General features: G+C 44.4%; 1 protein-coding gene across 4 annotated transcripts; it reads left to right on the forward strand.

Annotated features, from left to right (window-relative positions):
• The first annotated feature begins 357 nt into the window (after nt 1-357).
• On the forward strand, nt 358-10,752 carry SFR1 (SWI5 dependent homologous recombination repair protein 1). Of its 4 annotated transcripts, none has more exons than XM_075612548.1 (4): nt 358-406; nt 1,059-1,166; nt 5,037-5,414; nt 10,328-10,752. In XM_075612548.1, exons 2-4 carry the CDS (start codon nt 1,077-1,079, stop codon nt 10,517-10,519), a joined length of 660 nt encoding a protein of 219 aa, XP_075468663.1. In that variant the 5' UTR covers nt 358-406; nt 1,059-1,076; the 3' UTR covers nt 10,520-10,752. The 4 variants fall into 4 exon arrangements, with proteins under 4 accessions (XP_075468663.1, XP_075468661.1, XP_075468662.1 ...); XM_075612546.1 differs by having other exon boundaries at nt 380-517; XM_075612547.1 differs by lacking the exon at nt 358-406 and adding an exon at nt 527-629.
• Nucleotides 10,753-15,420: the final 4,668 nt, after the last annotated feature.

Below are 15,420 nucleotides of genomic sequence, written 5' to 3' on the forward strand. Positions count from 1 at the left end.
ACTATAGATCCAACCAGTAAGGTCTTCCACGGAGCCTGAACACACGTGCTTATTATTTTGACCCAATCTCCACTACTTGTGGTATTTGTAGTATTAAGAAATGGAGAAGTGTCACATTTAACTTCATATAATGTTCTTAGGGTTTTAAATAACAAATGATGCTCGTTACCTCAGTGTCATATACCTTAGTCATGGAATTCAACATATCTAGCAGACCTATCTGCAGCTCCAGCAACACTACCACCCACCACTCGTCTCTGACCTTGCATGGCAGTGGATATGGGGCTGCAGTGACACCCCCCAGCCAGTAGAGGTCGAGCGCGCAGCTTCTGACGCTAGGAGACGTGCTCCTCCCACTTGTTCTCCCTGTGCGCCATCAGGGGTCGTGACGTCAGTGGTTGCCTTGGTGAGCAGTGACGGGTTGTATGTGTGGTGTTATGGGAGTGACAGCCGCGTGTGACTCCGGTAACATGAATGCTTGTACTGCTTGGCAGCAACATCACCTCAGGACAGATCGGTCAGTGAGCAGCAGCAGCGCGCGCACACACGTCAGTGAGCAGCAGCGCGCGCACGCGCACACCACACACACACTAATGCGTTGCTGACCCCCCGCTCCCAGCACTGAAAGGGTTAGTGAGCCTTATGTTTACACTTTGGAAACGTTCCCCGTAGAAAGAAGTTTATATTTCCAGCGGTTACGTCCATGGCAATTGAAATGCAGCGTTTGCAAAATGTTGAAACATCCCAGGCTTAATCTGATCATAAAATGCCCTTCATGTTTAATATTGACGGGAATCCAGCCCTATTATGATGTTGAAAAATACAAAGGCTTCATAAATCAAAGATTTTGGCCCTCGTTTCTCTTACATAAATAGGGAAACAGGAGCGATCAGTATTCAAAGTCAAATGATTGCTTTTGGTGTGTGATTACTTCCAATATACAGTAAAAATATAGTAAATTAGTTATAAAGCAGACATATAATATGTCATTCTTTATACCAATTTAATCAGGTTATATTTCATTACATTTAAACTCTAACCTTTTTGTTTTTTTGTAGAAAATTCTTATTGTCAACATGGAAACCCCTTCAACAGAGCCTGCTTTATATAATCCTCAGATTAATTTTGGTTCACCAGACTCTCAACACAATATAGCGTTTAAACAGGTAAGTAGTGCATTTCAAAACATATTACACTGGATCCTCAACATCCTTAATAATGGATTACTTGATAAAGTAAATGTCTAATTAGATTAAAACAAATCCCCACACTGGTTTCCCATAGCCTCAAGATCAGAACACATTTTTAATTAGAAGCTCATTGTTTTAGATACTTTTTAGACTTATATTTAAAGACTTGAAAATAATAAAATATATGTTTACATTACCTTAACTTGCAAGTGTGTTTCAGAGTGAAAAATTGGAATTAGCTGACTAAGCAACTTCTATGAAATTAGTAGAAGCAGTACCCAAGGGCCACCAGTTGAAGAGCCCTGCTCTAGAATTAAATGTAAAATTTTAGCCCTGATTTTACAAAGGTCTTAATGATGCTTCCCCCTTTTACATCACATGTAATTCTTGTAATCCAGGGGGAGCATATCGGCCGCAAGAGAATGGAAAAAAAACAACTATTAAGTGTAGATGGTACAGCAATATAGAAATAAAGCGATAACTTGGCTCTATGGGTATCCTACTTACAGGATTCCAAATGAAAACAGGCACTGGAATGAGTTGAGGATATGTAGATGTGGTAAGCTTCTCAATGTGCCAGTCAGTGCCTCTAACAGGTGGTAGCACTCGAGAGAGAGAAAGAACTAATAGTGCAGATCAATATGATAAACACAGCTTTATGACAATGGATAAAATGAACACTTACAATAGTGCTATAAAAAAAAAAGCGCAATGGATATAATCAAAGGTTGCGGTGCATCAGATGTTCTCACCACCTCCCTGCAGTGGGGATGCGTGCGGCCGGTCAACCTCGCGGTGTGTTCTGCTCTTCCTCTTCGTCGCGCCGTCGACTCCGTGACGTCACTTCCCCCGGCTTCTCTCCGTTGCTTCAAAGTGCTCCGCGAACATAGGATTAATCCAACTGCCTCATTTTGCAGTTGAAAGATACATAATGTTGCACATTTTGAATGGCCCAAATTGTCTTTTTCAAACTGAGCTGTACAGATTTTATTCATTTTCCTGCATACAGAATGTAGAAAAGGTACATCATGCTGAAATTGTATTTAATGCTGCACTCCCTTCCAGATCGCAAAACTATAATCCTTAGCAGAAAATGATGTCGCCCTTGCAAGCTTCATTTGTTAAATATAGCACTCATGTTAACCTGTAAGGCTCAGGATGAATGATGATCTCTGATGCCTAAACTTGTTCTATAGGCCCTTTACTTAAAAGTGGCAGTAGCACTTATTCTGTATGGTGGACAGTAATCTTTTGTAAGTGATTTGCAAAGCAATAATTCCCCCAAATTAACCGACTAATTACATTAACTGGCATAGACCTCAGAACTCCGAAAGACCCCTTGGTTTCTGAGATATCGTTATGTTTTCTTTCTAGTAAAAAAGTACATAAAACAATTCTTGTGTGTGAAGTTACTGTTTATTAAAGAACATTTATACACCCTAAAACAAAGGGCTAGTCTTTGATAGGAATAGCGGTCTTTAAGGAGCACTCCTGGCAACGCTTTTTTTTATTTCTCAATAGGTTTGAAGCAGGGGGTCTTTGGATTTCCATAGATTTCAGCTCTGGGGCCCCCCTGCTTCCCGAGATACTTACCTCGGAAGGGGGTGTCGGTATCTTTGCGCAGTTTAAATGTCCTGCGTTCAATGGGAAGTCACAAGGGATGACATCATGGCTTCCTATTGACCTGCAGAATGTGGGACATTTAAAGCCGCCATATCAATAGCCCGGTCTGGCCTGCTACCGGCACCACCTTTCGAGGTAAATATTTTGGGAAGCAGGGGGTCCCCTGAGCTAAAATTTAAGCGGTTCAGCTGCAGAGACCCCTACTTGAAACCTATTTTTTTTTAAACACACTCCAAGTGGCGCCAGGAGTGCCTCTTTAATCAATATATTTAAGAATAAACGTCTCCCTGGGGGTCCTGTCAAAGTGCAACCAGACGCACAAATATGAAACATTCTTTTATCTGTAATACTTCCAGAGAATCTGTGTAATGAGGCATTCTGTGAAAGAAAAAAAGTGATTCACCCAGGGAATTCTCAGAATGTACTTTTATCAAATATAACTTGTATCTAGATGCCTCAACACTTAGTCACTGTGGTTGCACAAGAAAATAGTGATGCCACAAATTCTGCCCACTCTCCTACGTTGCAGAAGCATGAATCAAAATATATTTATACAAAGTTCTATTTTCTAGAAGTAGATAAAATGATAAATGATTGGATGTTGCTATAACCTACCCAGATAAAATGTAGGTAAGCCTATAACAAAACTTGAAAATGTGTGTGTGTCTAACTCCCAAGATTTTCTGGCCACGGGGGCGCCAGGGTTCCCACCCTTGTTACTGGTGGTCTTGCTTGACATTTACTCTGCCACCCAATACAAAGCTTCCTATTGGCCGAAGGGACCCGTGAGATTAGACAGACATGATTTCCCTCAGAGAGATGGCAGCACACTGGTATCTCCACAAGTGATTTTTCTCAGGATATGGGGGGTCCTTAGATCTGAAAGTAATGTGGTCTGGTGGACCCTCGGGTTCCCATTTGGGAAAGAAATTACTTTAAAAAAAGCACGTTATGTGGGGCTGCTGCTTGATCGTAGTTTGTTTCATTTTACAGTAAACACAACATAAAAATACAGAAATCATTGGTTAAATATTTAATTGTACAAATGTGTCAATTTCTTGATCATATTGGTGGCAGTAACCATTGACCGCAGAGCGTTTGCTTAAACTATTTCTTCTTATGATTATTTAAAATCAAAACATATTTTTTTGTTTCCTAAGACATGGGTGCGCAAACTTCCTGCGCTGCGCCCCCTGCCTCCGCTCCCCCTTCCCTTTAACGCGGTGTCACGCCGCATTGCCATGGCGACGGGCGTCAAGTGACGCCCCGGGTCACGTCGCATGACTCCGCGGTGTCTTTTGACGCAGAGTTGGCATGGCGACACGTGGCCTGAAGCAGGCTCAATTCAGGTAAGTGAGTTACACAGGCCACGCGCTGAAGAGCATGGGACCTGTGTAACCACCGCGCCCCCGCCAAAAAATCTTGCGCCGCCCAGTTTGCGTACCCCTGCCCTAAGACATCAAAATGAAATTTTAATTGGGCCTACCAATTGGTCTAACCAGTGCTCGAAGTGTCATAAAGTAGTGGCACTGTGCTTTGCATTTAAAAAAATATATGTATTTAACAACCTTTACAATGCCAGAGTGCCCCCGAATCTCTGCTACGTCCGTGTCATGTGACCACTACTAAAGCGATCACATGACATACCCAGGACATGGATGGGTTCATGGAAGGGGAGGGGGCTGCACTTCCATTTGGTTTGGGCTGACCGCTCCATCAAAGTGGTGAGCCCGCTATGCCACTACAAAATGAGCAAGCGTCAATAGTTTCATTGCACTAGTTAGAACCAGTGGTTAAAGTGGGATAGCACTAGCGGTACTGGAGTGCCATTACTTTTGGCCATCAAAGCCGGAGGATAAAAGGTTAATGGAAGAAAAAGTTCCAGTACTCTAAGTACAGTATATGAAAACACATGTAATAATATTAGTCAAAAAACAATTTGTGTTCCCCCTCGTGATTTAGGTCTCTAGTCTGCTCCCTGTCTTACCCCCCCCGGTGCTCTGTTTTGTTTTTCTGGGTAAGTGTGGATGAACTTTTTCTGTGGACTTTTCTCCCGTACACTGCCCTTGCGATATTGTTTTTGTTTTTTTGACTAATACATTTTTTTCTTTATTCCATGTGTTTTAATTTATCGAGTGCTGGAATTTTTTCTCCTAGATTTTTGTTTACACATTCTGCCAAAAAGTTGATTTTTCTTTGGTTAACCCCTTCCTTTCTCTGCAGCCCATGAGCGCAACACTTCAGGAACGGCTACGAAAAACCCGAAGATCTTTTGGAGCTGGATTCTCTGTGGCCAAACGCCTTAAAATTGATTGTGACGAAAGGGGCAGTTCTGCAAACAATTCCACTGATAACTTACCAGCACGCCATGAAGACTCCGGGGAAAGTGCGGTGGGGACAACACAGTCGAGAACTCCTCTCAATGTTAGACACACTTGCAAATCAGAAGTCAGAACTTCATTAGAAGTGTCCCCACCAAGCACGTCTAAGGATGGGAATCATCAGGAGATGTTACAGGAAAAGAGGAGGTTGCTGAAGCATATCGACGAGAAGGAAGACATTTTGAGGAGATTGAAAATGGTTAAATTGTACAGATCTAAGGTAAGCATTATAATTGTGAATTTGATTAGTCGTGGTGACTAGAATAATGTTACTATATATGTTATTAACCAAAGCAACAATTAAAAAAAATAGTACTTTACAATCGATAAAGGCATGACACACCGCGTCACTCTTTCATATCTTCTGTCAAGGCACGCTTGCTCTTAAACTGATGCCATTAGACCTCTTGATAATACATCTCTTAAAGATGGAGGGAGAAGGAGCGGCACAGTGAGTAAAGACACTGATGTAAAGACACAGGGGAACCCAGTTCAATTCCCGATGTCAGCTCCTTGTGATCTTGGGCACCTTATCTCCCTGTGCCTCAGGCACCAAAAACATAGATTGTAAGCTCTACGGGCAGGTACTGTGTCTGCAAAATGTCTCTGTAAAGCGCTACGTAAAACTAGCAGCGCTATACAAGAACAAACCATTATTATTAAAACGGGGGTGCAGACGTGTTTTTTTTTTTTTTAAATATATAAATATTTGATTTCTTTCAGCAAGCAGAGGGTGCAACTAATTTTAAAGATGCACATATTTATTTTTTTAGGATTTATTTAAAGATGCACCCCAACTATTTGTGTATCCATGTGATACTTATGTAGAAATATACATCAATCTTACTTGAGCAGCACTTTATCCTCATGGATCTGATGTTTATGAAGATTTGCTATTATAGTTTGTATTGGTATCACACCGTATGATCAAGTTTCTTAATTCCCATGCCCTCTTGGATCCTTTGCAATCTGGCTTTCGTATAGTACTCTCAACAGAGACTGTGCTGACTAAAGTAGCCAATGATCTACATGAAGCAAAATCCCATGGTCATATTTCCATACTTATCTTACTAATCTCTCTGTTGTCTTCGATAAGGTTGATGTTGATCACACTCTTCACATTCTAAATTCTATTGGTATCCGTAACCAAGCTCTATCCTGGTTCTCATTAAGACGGTGGGGGTAGATTTGGCTGCTTTTAATAAAGGTTAAGCCTGCCATTACCCCTACCTGTCAATAATGTAATGTATTTGTGTACACACAGTTCATGGTACCCATCCTGTATATGTATACTGTGCCCACATTGGGCTTATATGATATTTTTTAGCCTGGTTCCAGCACTTCGGGAAACGGGTTAATCGTATGCTTAATGGTTTAAATGTGTGGTCCTTTGTGTGGAGAATGGGTATACCAGTATTCAATCTCCACAGAAAGGAGATCCTGGGCGAGATAAGGGGAGTGGCTTAATTTAAATTAAATGCCGGAGGACCGCGCAAGGCCTCTGCAACTTCTACTTACCGGGATTCAGCCGGCTTCAGGGCACGTGACCATGGCAACGCAGTTTCATGTGACGTCACGTTTGCCTTGGTAACGTGACGTCAAATTATGCCGCAGGTCATGTGTCGTCACACGACCCTGCGCGAGGTAAGGAGGGGGGCGCACGACGGAGGAGAGCAGGCATGGGGAGCGCAGCAAAAAAAGTTTGCGCTCCCCTGGTCTAGTGTACTGATCCCTGGTGTAATTGTCCTGGTCTCACGTGGCACTCATCATATGTCTCACATTGCACATTTTCGGTTTGTGTTGCCAACAGGTCTTAGTCTCCTGTTGATCTGTCTGTTGCTGTACATCAGGCTCTGTGCTGGGATCTCTCCTTTTCTTTTTCTATATACTATCACTTGGTGGCCTCATCAACTCTCTTGCCCTTGGGTATCAGCTCTATGCAGATGATATGCAGATATATCCATTCACTCCCACCGTCTGGCTATATCCTCGTTGATGATTCTCCGTTGCCTTAAACTTAATATGTGTAAAACTGAGCTCGTCATATTTCCCCACAAATTTGACCTAATATCCCCTTTTTCCATCACAGTAAATTGTACAGTATTACCATCTATCATGTCACCAAAGCACCTTGCCTAAGAGTGACATTTGACTTCTCCCTTTCCTTCTCCATTCACAGCATGGCTAAAATGTGTTGCTTCTTCCTCTGTAACATTTCACCCTTTCCTCTTAGTCTACTGCATAAACGTTAATGCATGCCCATATCCTCTCCCATCTAGATTATTGTAAAATACTGCTAACAGGCTTCCCTGCCTCACAACTTTCTCTTTTGCAATCTATCTAAAATTCTAAATTGCTAGAATAATTTTACTTTCTCCCAAAACAGTCTCTTCTCATCTCCTCCTTAAATCCCTCTCCTGGCTTCCCATCAAGTTTTGGATTACCTACAAAGTTCTCCCCCTGACCTTCAAGTCTCTCCTCTCCTGCTCCTCCCTAAATATCAGCTTTGATCCCCCTGCTCGTCTCCTGCGCTCTACCCATAACTGTGTACTTTGCACCCTTTTCACCTCTGCTGCTGTCTCTCGCCTCAAACCCTATTCCCTCACTGCTCCTTACCTGTGGAACTCCCTCACACTTGGTACAGGTAAACCCCGTTATAACGCGGTCCTCGGGGTCCACCCCGAGACCACCGCGTTAGTAACGGGGTCGCGCGAAAACAAAATGGCCGCCACAAAAAAATTAGTTAGAACAGTGTTTCCCAAAGGCCTGAGTTCCTTTCCCCCCCGGCCAAAACCGCCACCCCCCGGCAGCATCGGCGCATCATCACCCTCCCCCCCCCGCGGCACCTTTCACCCCGCGGGGCAGGAGATGGGAGCGGGGATGTCCCTCGGGTTCCCACTTCCCCCTGTCACCGCGTGACAGCCCGTGGGGCAGGAGATGGGAGCGGGGATGTCCCTCCGGTCCCCGCTTCCCACTGTCACCGCGTGTCAGCCCGCGGGGCAGGAGATGGGAGCGGGGATGTCCCTCGGGTTCCCGCTTCCCCCTGTCACCGCGTGACAGCCCGTGGGGCAGGAGATGGGAGCGGGGATGTCCCTCCGGTCCCCGCTTCCCACTGTCACCGCGTGTCAGCCCGCGGGGCAGGAGATGGGAGCGGGGATGTCCCTCGGGTTCCAGCTTACCTCTGATTCCCCCCACGTGCCCGGTGCTCCCGCTGCCTGCATGGAGGTGGTAGCGGGGGGTTTCTTCTCCCCACCGCTGTCCCCGGCGCTCCGGCTGCCTGTGCGGGAGGAGGGGGGGGAGCGGGTGGTGGTGCTGGTCGCGGCCTTTCCTCTGTTCCGACCCCCCCGTCTGTGTAGAGTGAGAGAGAAGCTGGGTGTGTGTATGTGTGTGTGTGTATGTGGGTGTGTGTGTGTATGGGTGTATATGTGTGTGTGGGTGTGTGTGTGCAGTGAGCAGTGTGTGCAGTGAGAGTGTGTGCAGTGAGAGTGCGTGCAGTGAGAGTGCGTGCAGTGAGAGTGTTTGCAGTGTGCGCAGTGAGAGTGTGCGCAGTGAGTGTGCGCAGTGAGAGTGTGCGCAGTGAGCACTGTGCGCAGTGAGCACTGCGCAGTGAGCGCTGTGTGCAGTGAGAGTGTGTGCAGTGTGCAGTGTGGTGTGTGCAGTGTGCGCACTGAGAGTGTGCGCACTGAGAGTGTGCGCAGTGAGCAGTGAGCAGTGTGTGCAGTGAGCAGTGTGTGCAGTGAGCAGTGTGTGCAGTGAGCAGTGTGTGCAGTGAGCAGTGTGTGCAGTGAGCAGTGTGTGCAGTGAGCAGTGAGAGTGTGTGCAGTGAGAGTGTGTGCAGTGAGAGTGTGTGCAGTGAGAGTGTGTGCAGTGAGAGTGTGTGCAGTGAGAGTGTGTGCAGTGAGAGTGTGTGCAGTGAGCGCTGTGCGCAGTGAGCGCTGTGCGCAGTGTGCAGTGAGGTGTGTGTGCAGTGTGTGTGTGCGCAGTGAGTGTGTGTGCGCAGTGAGTGTGCGTGCGCAGTGAGTGTGCGTGCGCAGTGAGTGTGTGTGCGCAGTGAGTGTGTGTGCAGTGTGTGTGTGCGCAGTGAGTGAGTGTGCGCAGTGAGTGTGTGTGCGCAGTGAGTGTGTGTGCGCAGTCAGTGTGTGTGCGCAGTGAGTGTGTGTGCGCAGTGAGTGTGTGTGCGCAGTGAGAGTGTGCGCAGTGAGAGTGTGCGCAGTGAGAGTGTGCGCAGTGAGCACTGTGCGCAGTGAGTGTGAGCACTGTGCAGTGAGCAGTGAGAGTGTGTGCAGTGAGTGTGTGCAGTGAGAGTGTGTGCAGTGAGAGTGTGTGCATTGAGAGTGTGTGCATTGAGAGTGTGTGCAGTGAGAGTGTGTGCAGTGAGCACTGTGCGCAGTGTGCAGTGAGGTGTGTGCGCAGTGAGAGTGTGTGCAGTGAGTGTGCGCAGTGAGTGTGCGCAGTGAGCACTGTGCAGTGTGTGCAGTGAGCAGTGTGTGCAGTGAGCAGTTTTAAAAATCAAAAAACGGGAGCCACGTGAAAACCGCGTTATAACGGGTCGCGCTATAACGGGGTTTACCTGTATATGCCAAGCACCTTCTCTCCCCACCTACAGTATAAGTCAAACCTTAAAACTCGCCTCTTAAATTAAGCATTTTCAATAGCATAGACTAATGACTACTGTCCCACACCCACAGTCGCTCCTACCAACCATTGTGGCCAAGCACTGCCATCTACTGCACTTATTCCTCCACCTGCTGTCTCTGTCTCCCAACATAGCACTTTTGTTTGTTGCACTTATTGTATTATAGTTCCCTGTACTGTATTGTCTCTTTTGTAAAGCAGTAAGTATACTGTGGACGCTATACAGTATAAATAAAAATATCCATACATACACTGACAGTGCAAGGTGTTTAACTTGTTCTTCTTTATATCACTAGACTAGTTAGGTGGAGTAATGTATTGCTTTAGATCAACATGTTCTACAGTAGATATGCACTTATGGGAGGAGTCTGAATTTTCATCTTTATTCTTCCACTGGTTACAGTTTTGAGTTACCCCAATTTTTTTTTTAATATCAATATCTTATTATTTTTCCAATCTTTTCTAATACTACAATTGTATATTTTCTTTCTTATGTAGAACAACTTGACAGAGGTACAGTCTTTGATAGAAAAATGGAGGAAAGGTAGTCAACTTTTGCTCTATGAACTCCAATCGGCTTTATCAACAGAGAATGGAAAACTGTCTCTTACTCAGTTAATAGAGAGCTTTGGGTTGGATGACAAATTACTTCACTACAATAGGACTGAAGAAGATTTTGAAGATCAGTAAACTTTGGAATTATAATTACAAATCGACATGGATATGAAGGGCACTGACAAAAAAATTAATTTATAATGACAAATTACAAAATGTAAAATGTTTACGGGCAGATTTGTTGTTATTTGACTGTTGGCATACAAGATGCCTGTAGTGGCTCAGTTTCACAGATAAACAATTTTTTGTTTTTTGAAATGTAAAGTGCAATTTTTTACCTTTAAATAAAATGTTTCCATTCTCTTTGAGTAATCTTTTTGATTAATTGGTCTTTTTTACTTGATAACTCCAAGGAAAATAATACTGTATGTGGCCATTGTTCTTCCATTTGTAGTAATGCAGAGTACAGCTCAACCCCGTTATAGTGCGATCCGCTTATAACGCGGTCTGAGTGTGGCTCCTGTTTAAAATATTTTTTTTTTACATGTAACTTTTTTTTGGGGGGGGGGTGGAGGGGGGGCAAACTCACACTCGCACTCACTCTCACGTATGTATACACATGCAAATAATGATATGCATACACACGACTATACATGAGTGTATGTACATGTATACATAGCGCCAAGGAGGGTGGGAGTTGCTCAGCCTAATATGTTCACTTAGTAAAGGGTTGCTAAGGGAATAAGCATAGCAATACACAAACAAGAACAGAAAGAGAGGCTTCCGGTGACGTCACCAGGAATGGTCGGGTACGCGTGGAGCTCCGTGGACCCGCTTGTATAACCCGCATTAAAATTTTGCATATAAATGGAGCCCCTCATACAACAAATACCTGGGAGTGAATGTATCGAGGGATTACCAATCACTGTATCAGTATAACTACCCAGCGCTCTTTGATAAAATCAAAAAGGATTTGAGCAAATGGGAAGGTTATCAGATATCGTGGATCGGGAGAGTGATATCTATAAAAATGCATATACTCCCCAGATTGCTATATTTCTTCCAAACTCTCCCGGTCCATGTCCCTGGCTCAGAAATCAAAAACATCCAAAACAGGATGTTCCATTTCACATGGCAAGGGAAAAGACCCAGAGTAGCAAGATCAGTGCTATTGTCACCACGAGGGAGGGGGGGCATGGGAGTCCCGGACATCCATAAGTATTACCAGGCTGCCCAACTAAAACAAGCCGCACTTTGGAATTCGGACCCAACCCAACGGTGCTGGCTCAAAATAGAGACACATTATGCCGAAGTGCCTTCTCTGCCAGCGTGCCTGTGGAGTATGAACAGAGGAGATATGCCCCCACAAAAATTTAAATTAGGGACGACAAGACATACCTGGGGGATCTGGCTAAAAACCAAGCTCAAATATAAGCTCTCTTCCCCTGGCACGCAGATTACACCAATATTCGACAACCCCACATTCCCCCCTGGTTGTAGATCGAGGCAATTTGACCAATTTAAGGTGAAAGGGATTAAGACAGTGGCTGACGTATTATTCCTGGGAAAGCTCCTGAGCTTTCAGGATCTGCAGGCTAAGTACGGGATGCCGGATTTGGACATGTTTAAATACCTCCAAGTCAGACGCTTTATTCAAAAAATATCCCCAAACCCGGAGTTCCCCTCACTCACTAAATTTGAGAGACTATGTAAACCCGACGCGGACCAAAAGGGACTTATATCAGAAATCTATTCGATGTTAGGAACAAGAGAAGGCCCACTAGAGCATGATTACATGCTTAAATGGGCCGCGGACCTGAACATATCCTTTGAGGAGGAAGACTGGAAAGAAATATGGGAAGCAGCCTCCGCGACGTCCATATGTACTACCACAAAGGAGAATATCTATAAGATACTCTTCTACTGGTATTTAACTCCAGTGAGACTGCGACAAATCTACCCTCTGGCATCAGATCTTTGCTGGAGAGGCTGTGGTCAAAGGGGGGACATGGCACACATCTGGTGGTCATGTCCAGAAATTAAGAGATACTGGACTATGGTCCAAAATTTAATAAGAGGTCACGACCCTCGAGCTACCCATTGATCCACTGACCTACCTGCTTGGGAGACCGACTGAGGAAATCGGCCGACCAGTAAGGAAATTAATCTCCTTTATTCTTACTGCGGCGAGATGTGAAATTGCGGCCTCTTGGAAGAAGGTAACCCCCCCTACTAAGGGTATGATTAAAAAGAGAATTAATGAGGTGATGTAGATGGAAAAACGCACAGCCTACCTAAAACAAAAAACTAACCCATTTTACAAGGTATGGGAACCATGGCTGATTTTATAGGATAATTCCATCACCGCTTCCCCCCCTCCACCCAGTTGAGGGTTCACGATATAGGAACTTATACTCAGCAAATTGAGGTGCCCACTTGGGGAAAACGTCCCCTCCCCTCCCCCCCCTTCCACCCTCCCGCTCTGTTACCCTCCCCCTCCCCCACTTTTCTTCTTGTCTTAGTTTCCCTCTCTCGGGGAAGCCCCACCTTATGGGCACCTTGTCCTGCCCTTCTTCCAGAAAAGAAAGAAAATGTTATACTGTATTGGGATGTAAATTCAATATTTGTATGTTTGTAATCATGTAACTACCCAATAAAAAAATCTTTGAAAATAAATAAATAAATAAAAAATAAAAAAAACAAGAAAAGAAATCCTATAGTAAGCACTCTACCTCTACTGATTTTAATTACATTTATTGATAATAATTATTGTGTTGAAAATAATCCAAAACTCAGGACTCAAAAGAATAAAGTTAAAACCTATGAGACGCTAAGGGACTCATTGTGGCTATGTATCGGCCTAAATAATGTTAAAGGTTCAAAACGCTTACAGCAAAAATAAAGCTGAATGCATAACACTCAGAGTTATATATTATTCTATGCCCTATGTAATAGAGCTCAGAACAAATCAATTGTCAGACATGTAGTCTAGCATTTAACAGATGATACTATGTACCCTAGTAAGAGTCAAGTCTCTCACTGTATTTTTGTGCGAGCTAGACTCTGGGACAATGGTGCACATTTGTTGCAGATATATAGTCATGGACCATAAAATAGAAGTCCATGTAGAACCCCCTTTTTTAGCAGTGTAAATACACAAACCTCTTAGGAATTGGAGCTGAGTACAGTGAATAGCATCACTCCGTAGAGGCGCGGGGGGGGGGGGGGGGGGAAGAGAATACACCCACTTAGTTCAGAATACTGCAGCTGGATAATTATGCTAGAAATACTGACTGACACTAGTGGCTGCCTCCTGGGGCCCACAACCTAGCTGGTTCATGGCTGGGACACACACACTGTACCTCCGCTGTGGGGGAGCTGGTTCTTGACCGGGCACACACACAGACAGCTGACATCCCGACACGGGCTGCGTGAGATCCACCACCCCTCCCCCTCTCGCAGACTCTGCATAGCACATAGATCAGCTGCGGGTAAGTGCTGTGGGCTGCCACTGCGACGCCGGGCTCAGGGAGAGCTGGGAGAGTTATCCCAGCTCTCCCCCTCCGGCGGACGCGAAATCTGTGATCGCGGTAGCCATTTAAAAAAAAATCGCAATCCCTGTTATAATGCGGTCAGATCTGGTGGACCGCGTTATAACAGGGTTCAGCTGTGTATGTATGTATATAGAAATAGGTATGTATTAATATAATTGATGTTACTTTTAGATGTTTAAAAATATTATAAGTGAAAAATGTGTTGTAAATAAAGATGAACTAACATGTCATATTGTGGCTATGGTGGGAGAGAGGCTGATAGCCACTACAGGACTATATAATAAACCACTGCTCAACAGCAAAAATACAATGCAATGATCTACTGTACCAAACGTAAAAAACAAATAGTCCAGAAAAATGCACTATTTGTTGCAGGAAAAAAATAAGTGTGAAATGATGATAAAGAGGAACCAACCAATGGTATCCTCTGGAGTCATGGGGGGGACCTAAAGACACACGTGCGAGCGAAACGCGTTGAGGTCATCACTACGTTTCTATATGTCATAATGCAAGGCGTCGCTTCAGCTGTTTTGCTGGTCAGCTGTGTGCTAGCCCCCTTCGCAGCTGTTAGTAAGAGACACTACACTCGCTATTAACTGGGGACTGGCTAAGCTGTGAAGCTGTTACAGTGTTGCTTTACTAACCGGTTGGTGAGCTTGGTGCGACTCTACAGCTGAGACGCTAGCAGAGGATCAGCTGATTAGCTGTTTTTCTTGTGTAACTTCCAACGAGAGTCAGGTGCTGCGAGCAGGCAGTCCAGGGGCTTGGTGCACCAGGTCCTTGCAGATTAACACCATTGGACTTCCAGCTCTCACTTGGACTCAGTGGATCTCACTTTTATTTTGTTAAATGTAAGTTCATGTATTTGTTGTGTGTTTAATATTACACATATTATCATTCATTTCTGGTGCGGTGTGTCGTTTTGTCATTTTGAAGATTTCGTTGGAACGTTCTGTTGGAGAACAGAGCAGCCACGTGAGGCATATGCAGCATAGAAGTGGATCCTTTTGAAAACTTTTATATTTTGAATACCAAATTGTGTATGTGTGTTTTTTTAATGAGAAGCTATTAACACCCCTCGCAAGAGCTCATGCGCTTGTGCGCGCAGACGGCTACTGTGCTACTAGCTTACACCAAGGGTGCGCAAACTTTTTAAGTCGAACACTGCTTTCCATCCGTGATATTAGTCGGGCTCCTCTGCCTGAAGTACTTCAAATGACATAAAACATTTTTTTTTTCAATTAAATCAGTATACAATATAAATGTGAATACAAATACGTAAAAATACTTGCATATTTGAAAAATGTTAAAACCACAAAACATGACATTTTATATGGGTTTTTAAAATAAATCAGTGTAGTAGTATGATATTGACAGCAATTCTTTTTTCTCTCATCCCCACCCTTCCCTCCTCTTCCCTCCCTTCCCTCCTCTTCCCTCTCGTCCCCCTCTTTTCCTCCTCATCCCCCTCTTTTCCTCATC

The sequence above is a fragment of the Ascaphus truei genome, chromosome 8, assembly GCF_040206685.1.
Source record: "Ascaphus truei isolate aAscTru1 chromosome 8, aAscTru1.hap1, whole genome shotgun sequence".
In the NCBI taxonomy this organism is placed as follows: domain Eukaryota; kingdom Metazoa; phylum Chordata; class Amphibia; order Anura; family Ascaphidae; genus Ascaphus; species Ascaphus truei.

Excerpts from the sequence above, each read along its gene's own strand:
- SFR1 (XM_075612548.1), top strand. The coding sequence starts at position 1,077 with ATGGAAACCCCTTCAACAGAGCCTGCTTTATATAATCCTCAGATTAAT. Across the intron at positions 1,167-5,036 it reads ACAATATAGCGTTTAAACAG|CCCATGAGCGCAACACTTCA; the intron begins GTAAGTAGTGCA and ends CTTTCTCTGCAG. Across the intron at positions 5,415-10,327 it reads TTAAATTGTACAGATCTAAG|AACAACTTGACAGAGGTACA; the intron begins GTAAGCATTATA and ends TTTCTTATGTAG.